Source organism: Hibiscus syriacus, unplaced genomic scaffold (assembly GCF_006381635.1).
Source record: "Hibiscus syriacus cultivar Baekdansim isolate YM2019G1 unplaced genomic scaffold, ASM638163v2 tig00110321_pilon, whole genome shotgun sequence".
Classification (NCBI taxonomy): domain Eukaryota; kingdom Viridiplantae; phylum Streptophyta; class Magnoliopsida; order Malvales; family Malvaceae; genus Hibiscus; species Hibiscus syriacus.
In genome coordinates, this window is record NW_024062680.1 from 990,012 (window position 1) to 1,003,281 (window position 13,270).

The 13,270-nt window shown below is 35.7% G+C and overlaps 1 protein-coding gene and 1 pseudogene across 1 annotated transcript; one reads left to right on the forward strand and one right to left on the reverse strand.

Moving 5' to 3' along the window:
• Positions 1 to 672: 672 nt before the first annotated feature.
• Positions 673 to 3,501, forward strand: LOC120117647 (annotated as a pseudogene).
• Positions 3,502 to 3,942: 441 nt separating this feature from the next.
• Positions 3,943 to 5,871, reverse strand: LOC120117650 (guanine nucleotide-binding protein subunit gamma 3-like). Its single transcript, XM_039137893.1, has 5 exons — positions 5,602 to 5,871; positions 5,152 to 5,204; positions 5,001 to 5,045; positions 4,862 to 4,906; positions 3,943 to 4,724 (listed from the first exon to the last, which is right to left on the reverse strand). Exons 1-5 carry the CDS (start codon positions 5,749 to 5,751, stop codon positions 4,115 to 4,117), a joined length of 903 nt encoding a protein of 300 aa, XP_038993824.1. The 5' UTR covers positions 5,752 to 5,871; the 3' UTR covers positions 3,943 to 4,114.
• Positions 5,872 to 13,270: the final 7,399 nt, after the last annotated feature.

Consider the following 13,270-nt stretch of genomic DNA (forward strand, 5'->3'; position numbering starts at 1 on the left):
CGTTATAGATGTGGAGCATTAACCTCGTAAAATGGGGAGATATCCAAATAAAGATATCTAATTTATATAGATATTTAATTAGTTTAAAAGAATATCGTAATATATTTTATAATTAAAGTAAATTTAAATTTAAACTAAAATATATTTTAACAAAACTCACATATAATAATAATTAAGCTTTATGAATTTTATTTTATAAATATGGAGTGAATATAAAGTAAATTATATAAAAATACTCTCGATCATTTAACAATAAATATTTATATTTTTATATATACTCAAAATTAAAATCTTAAAAATAACAATAAATCACTTTATCATTTAGTTTAATTCATACCGCTAATCTTAGATATTACTTTTTAAATATAAATTATTGAACATAAACGAACTTACTTCAATAATAATTGAATTATTATTATCTTTAGTAGTTACGAATTCAAACAACGACTGTAAGAATAATTTAATGTACATTTTCAAATATTTAATAATATTTAAAATAGATATAACTTTCTAATTGATAATTAAAAATATTACAAATTATTATTGATACTTTAAATAATAATAAAAAATACTACTCGTACATATCATAGGAACACCGACGGGATGGCACCGAAGTAAATAAAGCAAAATTGGAAGGCCAATTAGAAATACAAGTTCGTTATAAATCCGACATCAGTCTAATGCTTTCAAGCTATCCTGTTCTCTGTCTCCTCCAATTTTTTCAATATTAGTGTTAAACTAAGTTCATTAATAGTACTGATAGTACTAATAATCCTTAGTTTACAGCCATGGCTTCCATGGCTTCATCTACATTCTTCCCCGGCTTCATCTTCCTCGTACTTTGTCTCACAGTTACCTCCAAAAAGACCTACATTGTTCACATGAAACATCAAGACAAACCACTGTCTTTTGAAACCCACCATGATTGGTACAGTTCAAGCTTGCAATCACTCTCTGCCACCCCAGCTGAGTCCCTTCTCTATTCATATAACACTGCGTTTAATGGCTTCGCTGCTTCACTTGATCCAGAACAAGCTGAAGCTCTTAGCAAATCGGACTCTATTTTGGGTGTTTATGAAGATACTGTTTATAATCTTCATACGACTCGTACTCCGCAATTTTTAGGCCTTGATTCCGAGTTTGGGCTCTGGGAAGGCCATAACACCCAGCAACTCGAACAAGCTTCTCGGGATGTCATTATTGGAGTTCTCGACACCGGGATTTGGCCGGAATCTAAAAGCTTTGACGATTCCGGCTTGCCGGCGATTCCTTCTAGGTGGCGTGGTGAGTGTGAATCGGCTCCTGATTTCAATCCCAAGCTTTGCAACAAGAAACTCATCGGAGCTCGAAGCTTTTCGAAAGGCTTCCATATGGCCACTGGCGGTGGTGGAATTTACAAAAAGCCCAGAGAGGTTGAGTCCCCACGTGATAAAGATGGTCATGGAACCCACACTGCCAGCACCGCAGCTGGATCTCACGTGGGCAACGCTAGCCTCCTCGGTTACGCCAGCGGAACGGCTCGTGGGATGGCCACCCACGCTCGGGTCGCCGCCTACAAGGTTTGCTGGGAAACGGGTTGTTTCGGGTCCGACATTCTGGCCGGCATGGATCGGGCTATCCAAGACGGTGTCGATGTTCTCTCAATGTCCCTCGGTGGCGGATCCGCGCCGTATTACCGTGACACCATCGCCATCGGTGCTTTCACGGCGATGGAGAAGGGTATTTTCGTCTCTTGCTCCGCCGGAAACAGCGGCCCCTCTAGGGCCAGTCTTGCCAACGTGGCGCCATGGATTATGACGGTTGGTGCCGGGACTTTAGATCGAGACTTCCCCGCTTACGCAGTTTTAGGAAATAAAGTCCGTTATAACGGCGTCTCGCTTTACAGCGGTCAAGGAATGGGAAATAAACCGGTTGGTTTGGTTTACAGCAAAGATAGAAGTTCGAGTAATTTATGTCTGACAGGCTCACTTGATCCGGCTTTGGTTCGTGGGAAGGTAGTGATCTGCGATAGGGGAACAAACGCCGAGTTGAAAAGGGAGCAGTCGTGCGCGACGCAGGTGGCGTCGGGATGATAATAGCGAACACGGCGGTTAGTGGTGAAGAACTGGTGGCTGACAGTCATTTGTTACCTGCCGTGGCGTGGGGAGGAAGGTCGGCGACTTGATCAGAGAATACGCACGGTCCGATCCCAATCCGACTGCCGCACTTGTCTTTGGTGGCACAGTGTTGTATGTTAAACCATCACCGATTGTTGCCGCATTTAGTTCCCGGGGACCTAATATGGTGACACCGCAGATCTTGAAACCGGACGTGATTGGACCGGGAGTCAACATATTGGCGGCTTGGTCTGAGGCCATTGGACCCACTGGGTTGGCCAAGGACACGAGGAAGACCATGTTCAATATCATGTCAGGTATTTACCAACGGCTATATCACTTGTCTTTTGCCCATAATCTGTTCGACTTTGTGTCCAACAGAGTTATTTTCATAAACAAAATACCATTAGTAAGAATAATCTAACAATATTCAACTATGGATATTTAGATATACTCGTACAATACATGCATTCGAATTTGATTATTATGTTTAGTTATTTATCATAGTAATTTTGTTTGTTGCTTTAGGTACATCAATGTCGTGCCCACACATCAGTGGGCTAGCAGCATTGATCAAGGCAGCTCATCCTGAATGGAGCCCAAGTGCAATAAAATCGGCTCTTATGACCACGGCCTACTCTCAAGACAACACCAACTCGTCTCTCCATGATGCTGCCGATGGCTCATTTTCGAACCCATGGGCTCATGGCGCTGGCCATGTTGATCCCCAAAAAGCTCTTTCACCCGGCCTAGTATACGACATCTCCATTGAAGAATACATTACATTTTTGTGCTCACTCGGCTACACCATCGATCATGTCAAGACCATAGCGAAGCGCCCCAACATTACGTGCTTGAGGAAATTCAATGACCCCGGTGAACTCAACTACCCATCGTTTTCAGTCTTGTTCGGAGACAAAAGGGTTGTTCGATACACTCGTGAATTAACAAACGTCGGCACTGCACGGTCGGTATACAGAGTCACAGTCAATGGACCATCGACAGTTGGGATCTCAGTTAGGCCGAGGACAATAACTTTTAGAACCGTGGGGGAAAAGAAGAGATACACCGTCACTTTTGTAGCTAAAAGAGGGACAAGCCCAATGGCTAAACCTGAATTTGGTTCAATAGTGTGGGGCAATGCTCGAAACCAAGTTAAAAGCCCAGTTTCCTTCTCGTGGACAGAATTAAGCGATTGACAAGTTTACAGTTCTGGGTTGTTTTCACCCATTAACAAGCCTCGCTCAGCACTAGTTTCCATCCAGGAAATCTGGTGCAAAAGGAACCCTCTAGTCCTGAAAATGTCATTTTTAATATTGAGATTTGACTTGTAAACAAGGCCCACATGCAAAATCAGGGTCGTTTGTAATATTTCTCCACATAAGTTATTTTATGGAGTTTGCTTGATTAAGTTGATGGTAACACTAACAGATTCCCCTTCAAATGAACATCCGCCATTGACAAGTGAATTAAGGTTCATTGCGGATTTCGACAAAGTAGCACACAATACAAGGAAAAGAAAAGAGGGGGGACAAACGACGGGACCCCTAGCACAGTCAAAATCCCTGGTTTCTTTGAAACTTTGATGTTTTGTCATTGTAAATGAAATGAATGAACATGGATTGCATTCTGGGTTAAGAACTGATCGAAAAGACAAATCAACCACATAATTTGGTTGAGTTTGAAAGGCAGAAAACCATGAAAGTGTTTTCAATTCCTTTGCATCATCCATGATGAAATTGTCAGTTGAATTTTGGGACCTGAAATAGGTTCATCGTACTCTCTCACTGTCACCCAACATCGTGATCCTAAAATGGCAGATAAGAACAGTAGTCTGCTCCTGCAATTCTAGCTTAAATCTGGGTTTTTTTAAGTCCCAACAAATTGAATGATTGATTCAATAATTCATACCACACTATGACTGAGGCATTGATTCAATACTTTACTAGAAACTAATCAACATGTCGAGGATTAGACTCGAACATGCAGAAATATATTCGAATAAGAGGCAGCAAGCATTAATTACAACAGGTTTTTGTACAGTTGCAGCAAAGGGTTACCTTTGGACATTTAGGAGAACATTTCCATCTACAGCAAAAGCAATCTGTCATTGAAGGGAATTGAAAAATGCAGCAGTTTTGGCTGCTGCATGAGACCTTTTTGCAGCAATGGGATTTAGGACACGAGAAGCATTGCCATCCCGGCATAGTGCAGCAGCTTGAACATGAACAGCAGTTGCATGAGCTGCACTTACATCGACATTTTGGGATTGTGCAGCAGCTGCATGAGCTGCACTTACGTCGACATTTCGGGATTTTGCAGCAGCTTGAACATGAACAGCAGTCGCATGAGCTACATTTACATGAACTGCAGTCACACAAGTTGCATTTATACGAACTGCAGTTGCATAAGCTGCTGCATTTACACGAGCTATATTTACATGAGCTGCAGTCGCATGAGCGACACTTGCATGAACTCAGGTCAGACGAGCTGCATTTACATAAGTTGCAAATGCATGAGCCGCTGTTGCATAAATCACCGTCATAGCATTGCGAACATTTCAAATGGGAAGAGCACCCGGAATAGCAGCAACAGCAGATCCATGACAAGTTAAAGCAGGGAATTCCACTGCAAAATAACGGAATTAATGTCATAAAGCGGGATAAGTAAAGAAAACAGAAAGTTTGCAGTAGACATCGTTCGTGTATACACAAATACCAACTAATAAAGAATAAACATAAAACAGAAGCACAAGAAATTGGTACCAAAGCCAATTCCAAAACCGACGTGACTTTCGATTCTTCCGGCTACTGCTTCAAAGAAGAAAAATATAGAACGTAAGGGCTTAACTCCTCTAGATATTACACGAAAATTGGTGAAAACAACAACATTTTTAATTCTTACGTAGGTATTAGAGGATCGGATTTTGCCATCACAAAATCTGTAACCCTGAAATGAAGAAGAAAAATATAAATGTAAGAAATTCTTCAGCAAATGCTCAACTTCACCTATACAAAAATATAGTCATTCAAGGTAACTGAAAAGCTTCACATACTCTTTGCAGTATCTCGAAGCAGGTTGGAGACCTTCGACGGATTTCAGCTCTTCCTGCTCCGTATGAAATCATCAGCAACATTTTACAATGCAAATAAAGGGCACAAATTCGATAAAAGTTTCATCTCTTGATGGTGCAAAACAGAATGTTGTCTTCCATTGATAAACCAAAGTCCGTTCTTCATTCAAATCATAGTTTACAAATTCAAAGATGAGCAAGAATTATATTGAGTTTCTTTAAAAGATTTATTTTTTAACCATATCCGAATGTGTCGATCGGTCCGAATGAATTAATAATAAATTTGTCCATGATGTAGCTGGATTGTGAACATATAAAGTATATATTTTTATCCTAATTCATTAAAGAAAACATTATATTTTAAGCAAGTTAAACATGATAATCAAATATAAACTTAAAAAACACCGAAGCAAGCCAAAATTTTAAGCACACCTCAAGGAAACTAATCTCTCTCTCAAGCATCTGAATCTTAGCCGTTTCCCTTCGTTTCCCATACAAATCAGGATACTCCGGTGGCGATTTTGGACATGGTGGAGGCAGAGACCGGAGAGACGAAGTAGAACCACCCGACTTGACAGCCATCGCTGTCCTCTGAATCTCCGGTCACCACGGGACAAAACGAAAAACCGATGGCGTTAGTGTTCTTTTTACGTAATATCACTCCACCAAGAAAACGATGAAGTACCCAGAAATTGCAAGTCAACAAAGGAATCCAAAAAACCAGTGACATAAAAGAGGAAGAAGAAGGAAGCGCCAAGTAAATGTAGGTGTATAGAGAAAGAGGTGTATGACAGTGGCAGAGGCAGTAATTAAGCGTGTCTGACAGGGATAATTACGACCCAGAGCTTAAAAGATTAACCAGAAGCTGAAAACAGCAAAACAGGGGTGGTACAAAGCAATGAATGTGAATTGGTGTAATTTTTATTTAAAGTTGAAGGAACAAGAAATAATTAAAGGAGCAAGTAACGAGGGCAAAAAGGGAGTCATCATTAATGGAAGAAATCAAAGAGAGTGTCTTGTAACTGTGATTCGGGTGGGCACATTGAATTTCGACTTAAATAAATATATTAGAGTTGGTATTGATTATTTATTTTAAAAATAAAATTTAGATTGATTTGACATCTCGATTTATCTTCTTATTTGATATGCATTTTATTAGAAATATGTCGGGTTTGGTAGTCGATTACAATCAAGAAATGATTAGCACTCTTGTACTGTATTTTCGATACTAATTTAATTTCTCGATTGTCTTAATTACGAAAATTAAAAGTTAAAGTAAAAATTAAAATTTGATCTGAATTACTTACATTTGATCAATAAAATACCCCTAAACAAGGTAAAAAATATGTTAAATTGTAAAATAAAATATTGAGTGGGTCGAAAGAAGAATATATATATACATGCCGAGAAATAAATAGAAATAAAATTAAAAGAATAGAATGCCAAAAATAAATAGAACAAATTCATGCCAAATAAAGAAACATATCACTCATATTAAGAAAGCACGTAGTAATAAAGAAGATGATGTAAAGAAAAGATCAATTAGATTAAAACAAAAGAAAAAAATGCGAATTGCAAGATAAAGTAATGAAAAGCAAAGATAATTTGAGAATTAATTAAATTATAGTAAAATAAAAAAGAAAAATAAAATAAAAATAAAACGATTATCGTAATATCAAAATCTCGTAAAGTGTAATAGTCTGTTAAATATGATTAAATGAAACACGAAATATATAAAAAGGACTAAATTAAAAAAATGAAACAAAGTGTATGGAAAATTAAAAAAACCATAGTTAAAATTAAATTAAAAAAAATAAAATGGATTTTCAATAAAACTCTAAGGATCGAAAACGTAATTTGACCCTACCCAGAAGAAAACACGCTGATCTGGGGGCTCCAAACGGGTCCTCGGGTCGAGTATAAAGCCCAAAAATCATGAAACAAATTTTATTTTTTTCTCTCTCCCTAAACACGGATCAAAATCCCTTTTTTCTTTTCTTTGCCGGAGTTCATGAAAACCCAAATTCCTGCCATGCTCTGCCTCATCGACCGTCGTTCATCGACAATAAAACTGAGCGATTTTTACGCCTTTCGAAAGCCCTCATCCTCCTCATTACAAATCCCACCACTATTTTCGTTAAAAAGCCTCGAGGAGAGCAAGATCTAATAAAGATCTTTCGCACTCAATCTCCTCCAATCATCGGCTTCTTCCGTCCATGATGTTTTTTCGAGATAAAGAAAAACACACAAAAAGCCAAACAATGGAACATGCAAACAAAAAAGCAAATCGAGAAAGGTAAAAAATATTACCTCTTTTATTGATTTTTCCTTTCGAAATTTCAAGTCTTTTGCTTTCTCTTTTCAATCTAACCCCCATGCTTTTGATTTCGTAGGGATTTATAGACTTAGGGATCCCTTTTTTTTGTTTGGTTTAGAGTCTTAGTTAGATGAAAATACTATATGCTCTTTGGGTTTTTTTGTCTGATTTTCATGAAATCCATGTTGTGCCGAGAAATCTGGAAATGGGTTGTTTGTTGCGGCTGGGATAGGATTCTCCAAGAGCCCTAGATGTTATCATTTTGACAGTCGGATTGCAAGTTGATCCAACGGTCCAAGGCGCGCAACGCTAAAGGGAAGAAGGCAAAAACCCTAGCTCCACTAGGGTAGACTTCCCGTGTGCTAGGCTTGGACTATTGGGCCTAGTGGGGCTTGTTTTTAGGTTGGGTTGATCTTCAAATAAAACAAAAAATGATAAATATATATATATATATATATATATCATAAATAATATGTAATAATATATAATGCATATATATATAATATATAATATATATATATATATACTATAATATAAATATGCTATATAATATACGGGAATGTATAACGGCATAATATATATACCTACTATAAATAGTACATAATATAGTATGTATATATTATATAATATAAACATAATATATATACTATACAATACACATAAATGTATAGTCATATAATACGTTTATACTATATAATATAAATAGACTAATATATATAAATATAATAATACTATATAAATAAGATCCAACGAAAATATGTGTGTACATAATGAATGGCGGAGAGAGGAAGAAGAAGAGAACAATGGTCTTTCTGGATTGACAAACACAATAACCTTTGTGCATGGTATTAATGAGAATAGGAATAATGGTAAAGTCGGCTGTCAAAAAAGGCTGCAACTTTCTTGTACGAACGCATTTTAAGTTAACGCTTCAGTCTTCCAAGTAAAATTCCCAGTGTGTTTAAACTTTTTGGGGTTTGGGTGGTGAAAATTCCCCAGTTTTTCATGCACAGAAGGCAATTAAATACTAAGTACAGTGTGGATCAAGACTTAAAACTTATATTTTATGAGGATTTAAATCTTAAGAAATAGATTTTTACAGTTTTAAACACATGGAAATAGTGATTAAGATGGTTAAAATTTGGGGTCTGTGAATCTATGAGGTGGGTTGGGGATGCAGAGTTGCAGAAGAAGGCAGAGAAGCGAAAAGCACGATGTACTACCTCAGATCGCACGTGACATCTGCCGATCTGCGTAGGAGAGAGAGAGAGAGAGAGAGAGGTTAAACATTGCTTCGAAATAACAAATGGAAAAGAAAAAGGTGTGATTTTGGGGGTTATTGGTTGCATTTTTTCAACAACGAATCAGCCCTCACTTGGAGAAGAAAAAAGTTGATGAACAATATGAGACCAACTCCATAAAAAGTAATTTTGTAGCATTCAATAAACTCACTGAGTCAAACAACATACACTGATTTTTATTCATTTAATAATTCAAGTTCATATAACAACAATCCATTTGAATTTTATTTTTTAAATTAAATTCCTATTAGAAATTAATTTAAATTTCAATTAATAATATTTAATTGTGACTTAATTTTATTAATTATTGAATATATATTTTTTACTAATAATAAAAAATATAATAATATAACAAGAATAGTCAATCAAAATTAGAATCTATTATTAAACACATCAGTCAATCATTTTATCTACAATCATTATAGTTCATAATTAGTCATTAAGAAATGGAAAGATTTAGAAAATCAACATAACAACTTGAAAAAAATATGATAGGAACAAATAAGCATCATTACGACAATAAACGCAATTGATACTAACGTAAAAATACATATAACAATGATGATACTTTAATAAATGACTTTATCACAAAACAATTGTGACTTACTTTAGTTAAATGCAAGCGATTATCTATATAAAAGAATCAATTTAAATATTCTAAATAGAGATAGATTAATAAAATAATTAGACATTCTTTAATTGAAGATGATGTAAAATTTAATCTTAAAAAAAAGCTTACTACAAAGTAAGAAAAAAGTGTTACAAAAATTAGAAAAAAATATCATCATTTTTATTGAAATAAAAAGTTTTCTTAAAATAAAATTCGCATAAAAAGACAAATGTGCGAGGAAAATATATATATATATATATATAAAAGTTGAGGACAACATTTAGCCCAAAAAGAATTTATCAAGTGGTCTTAGTGGTAAAAAATATTGATCTATGTAAAAGTTTTAGATCCGAACAATTAAATCTGCAAAGTGTATATATTACCAATTGATTAAGAAAGTTTTTAACAAATACTTTCCTATAATTATCCCAAATTAAAAAAAAATTAGGTTGTCTGGAAATCCAAATGGCATTTACGATTCTAAGGTTTTTTGTGTACGCCAATCTACTTTAGTGTGGTCGGGGTTGGCACCACCGAAAGTGGAATGGTTTTAGTAGAGAAAGGTGCAAGTCGAATCCCAGTTAGAACTGAACTCTTGAAGCGAGGGGTGTGCAACGTTGAGTCTAGCAGCTGCGTTCTTTGTATCAATAGGCTGGAAACAGTTCATTGAAAGAAATGTTGGTTAGTTGGAAACAAACATCGACTAAACCCTCCTTAAAACCATTGTGGTTACTATCGTTTGGACAATTTGGTTAGTACGTAATGAGGCCGTGTAAAAGTTTGACGCATCAAGAATTCTTGATTTAGCATTATTAAGGATTGGGATTTGGAGTAAGTCAATTTGTCCAGAGTCTATTTTGTCCATTGGTGATTTAATTCTTTGCCCGTCTACAACTTCCATTCCCTTGTCCCCAAAACAAAGATCAGCTGTTGGTTCCCGGATTGCTGCTCACCAGGGGATGTTCAAATTCAATGTTAATGCATCAGTACGGGGAAGCTTTGATCCAGCTGGGATTGGAGGCGTTCTTCGCAACCACAATGGAGTTATCCTAATCAAATTTTCTAAACCAATGAGTATTTCAGATGTCAAGGGAGCAGAATTAAATGCAATACTGGAAGCTTGCGAATTATTCGAGTCTTCGAGGTGGTGTGGTCAAGAAAAATTGCTTATCGAGTCGGATTGCAACACCGTGGTCAATTGGATCAAGGATTCGCGGTCTGCTCCTTTGGTTGTTGGTCAGGTTGCAAAATGCAAAGCCTATTGCGATAGGTTCTCCTAGAAGGTGGCTTTTGTGTTCAGGGAAAGGAACTCGGAAGCTCACGTTCTAGCTCAAGCTGATATTGGGAGGAATCCGGTTTTATTATGGTCTGCAACCAATGATTAGAAATCGAAGCTACTGGGGGGCCTGGATATCGTTGAAGAGGGTTTTGAAGGGAGTAGACCTATTGTTATGGAGATACAATTAGTAGGAAAGCGTTTCTTGTGGAGAAGACGTTCCCAATAGCAAGGGTGATTCGAATCCTCCTATAGCAAGAGTCCTCGTGTTGTAGTAAACAATCTGTGTAGGTTTAGCAGCTGTTTCGATTGCAGCAGTATAGTTCAAAGATCACAGTTAAGTTTTTAAAAACGTTTTGTTGTACTCGAGAGGTTCCAATGGCAGGGCGTTATGATTTTGTTGTAGTTTGTGTTATAACACCAGCACATTACACTCTTTTTCTTCTATTTAGGTTTTGCTTTACTTAATCAAATTCAAATTACATTTCCTCTTTAAAAAAATCTCAATATTATGATTCAAACTTTTGGTAATACTTAAAGGATTTAGTGTCTTATCTCACTAGACAAATGATTGGTTTTAATCATGAAATTAAGGCGCTAATGATATTCTGGAATTCCCTGGAAATATCATTTTGAATTATTTTTTTATGTATATAATGGAAAGGAGTGATTAGTTGTGTCCCAAAATGTAGGGTTGGTTTTTCATGCTGAGGGGTCTGTGTTGGGAGAGAAGCAAAGAGTTGAGGGACCTTGTCTCCTATTGTCTCTTTTTATATTAGCCTGACGATTATAGTGTGAAGGCCTGAAGGGTGTTATTAGCATGAACTCAAATTTGATATATTAATATTTCATCATCATCATTTAAATTATTTATATATTCAATATCTTACATGATAATGGTGTTCTGAACAGAATCGAGCGAGTGAGAAGACAACTCAGTGTGACCTCACTTCCAACACAAAACTCTTTACCAACGTTAGCTCATGCCCATACATTGTCTATAAATGAACACAGATTCAACAATCTTTCTTCTCCGCTTCTTCTCCTTTAGGCATAAATGCATAATTTCTTCTTAAACTATATCAGTTGTACCCTAAATTTTTTTTAAGACGTTTTGCTTTCTAAAATTTAAATCGTTATCTTATTTACTAGTTATCATAAACGGTTAATTTCGTTAAAAAAATAAAATAAACTACATATTTTTATCATTTAACTCTTTTTTGTCACCTAATTATTTAAATTTTCAAAATCATCATCAAACTTAAGTTTTTATTCTATTTTAATCTCATTTTGACGTGATTTTGTTGTGGACTATTTCTTTTTCAATTTGGGAAACCTTTCACTTTCATACATGCCTTTTTTATTTTATTTTCTTTATTGAAAATAAAATCTTTTAATATTTTAATTACAAGCAATCATGTGCAGAATTGAGTGACAAAAAAATAGTTGGCCCGAAGTAAAAGGTACATATGGGCATGGATGAGCAGCATATGCTAAATGTTCGACAGAGATGGCTTGTTGTCTCAGTAACTCTTGATTTGCATTTCAGCATAACTTATAATCACTATATTAGGTCAGAAAACCTCCACAGGCTTGAAAAAATAATGAGAAAACTTACACGACATTGATGAAAACTCTCCTACCCTAAGAGAAACAAGAAAAAAGAGGACTTGTTAAGGAAAGAATACAATTGAAAGAAGAACCAAGCAAACAATACAGTAATGATTTGTATAAAGAAATAAAAAGGAATGATATACCACAACATTTGGAGGTCACTGGTGCCCATTTGGAATCTTACTCGAATGAAGTCAGTCATGCTAAGATTCCAAATGGGCACCAGTGACCTCCAAATGGACGACGGTGATGGAGGTGCTGTTGATGGGGGTGATTGCAGAAATAGAGGGAAGTCTTTTAAGGATTTAAAAAGGCTTAAAAGGAAATCTTTGAAAGTGAAAGGTGTCCAAAATTGAAAAGAAGAAGGCTCACAATAGTACTACGTGAAGATGAGATCAAAACATAACAAAAAATTAAATGTAATGATGATTTTGAAGGAAAAAAATATTTGAGTGACAAAAAAAAAGTTAAGAATAATTGAGTAGCTAAATATGTAATTTACTATTTTTAAAGATAGTTAACTATTAAGACAAATGAAGTAATAATTTAAATTTTAATGGACAAAATACTCCGAAAAATATTTTAGAGAATAATTCAGTACTGACTGTATAGTTGAGGGTAATCATGTATTTAAGCCTCTCCTTTAATAATACCCAAATCTTATATCACATTAGTTAATAATTGATTTGTGTTTTTATAATATGAAGCTTTCGTATTTTCTTCTGGGTATTTGTTGATCTATTCGATAAGCCCAACGGTTTGGCCTGCACTTCTTGCTTGGGTACTTTAAAGATTAGACCTATTGCTTTTTAGACAGTGTAAATACTAAACAGGGTTTCCTTGACTCAGAAAACTCCAATAATGACGAGACAACACCAGCCTCATTAGATCAAAGCTTGTTTGGGTTTAATTGAAGCCCAAAATGTAGCTTCAGATTGACATGAAACCTGTAATAAAAATGGGAATTCCACGTAAATAGGTTT

Coding starts and splice junctions, on each gene's coding strand:
- LOC120117650 (XM_039137893.1), bottom strand. CDS start 5,751: ATGGCTGTCAAGTCGGGTGGTTCTACTTCGTCTCTCCGGTCTCTGCCT. Junction 4,907..5,000: donor TCCGATCCTCTAATACCTAC/GTAAGAATTAAA, acceptor TCTTTGAAGCAG/TAGCCGGAAGAATCGAAAGT. Junction 4,725..4,861: donor CGGTTTTGGAATTGGCTTTG/GTACCAATTTCT, acceptor GTTATTTTGCAG/TGGAATTCCCTGCTTTAACT.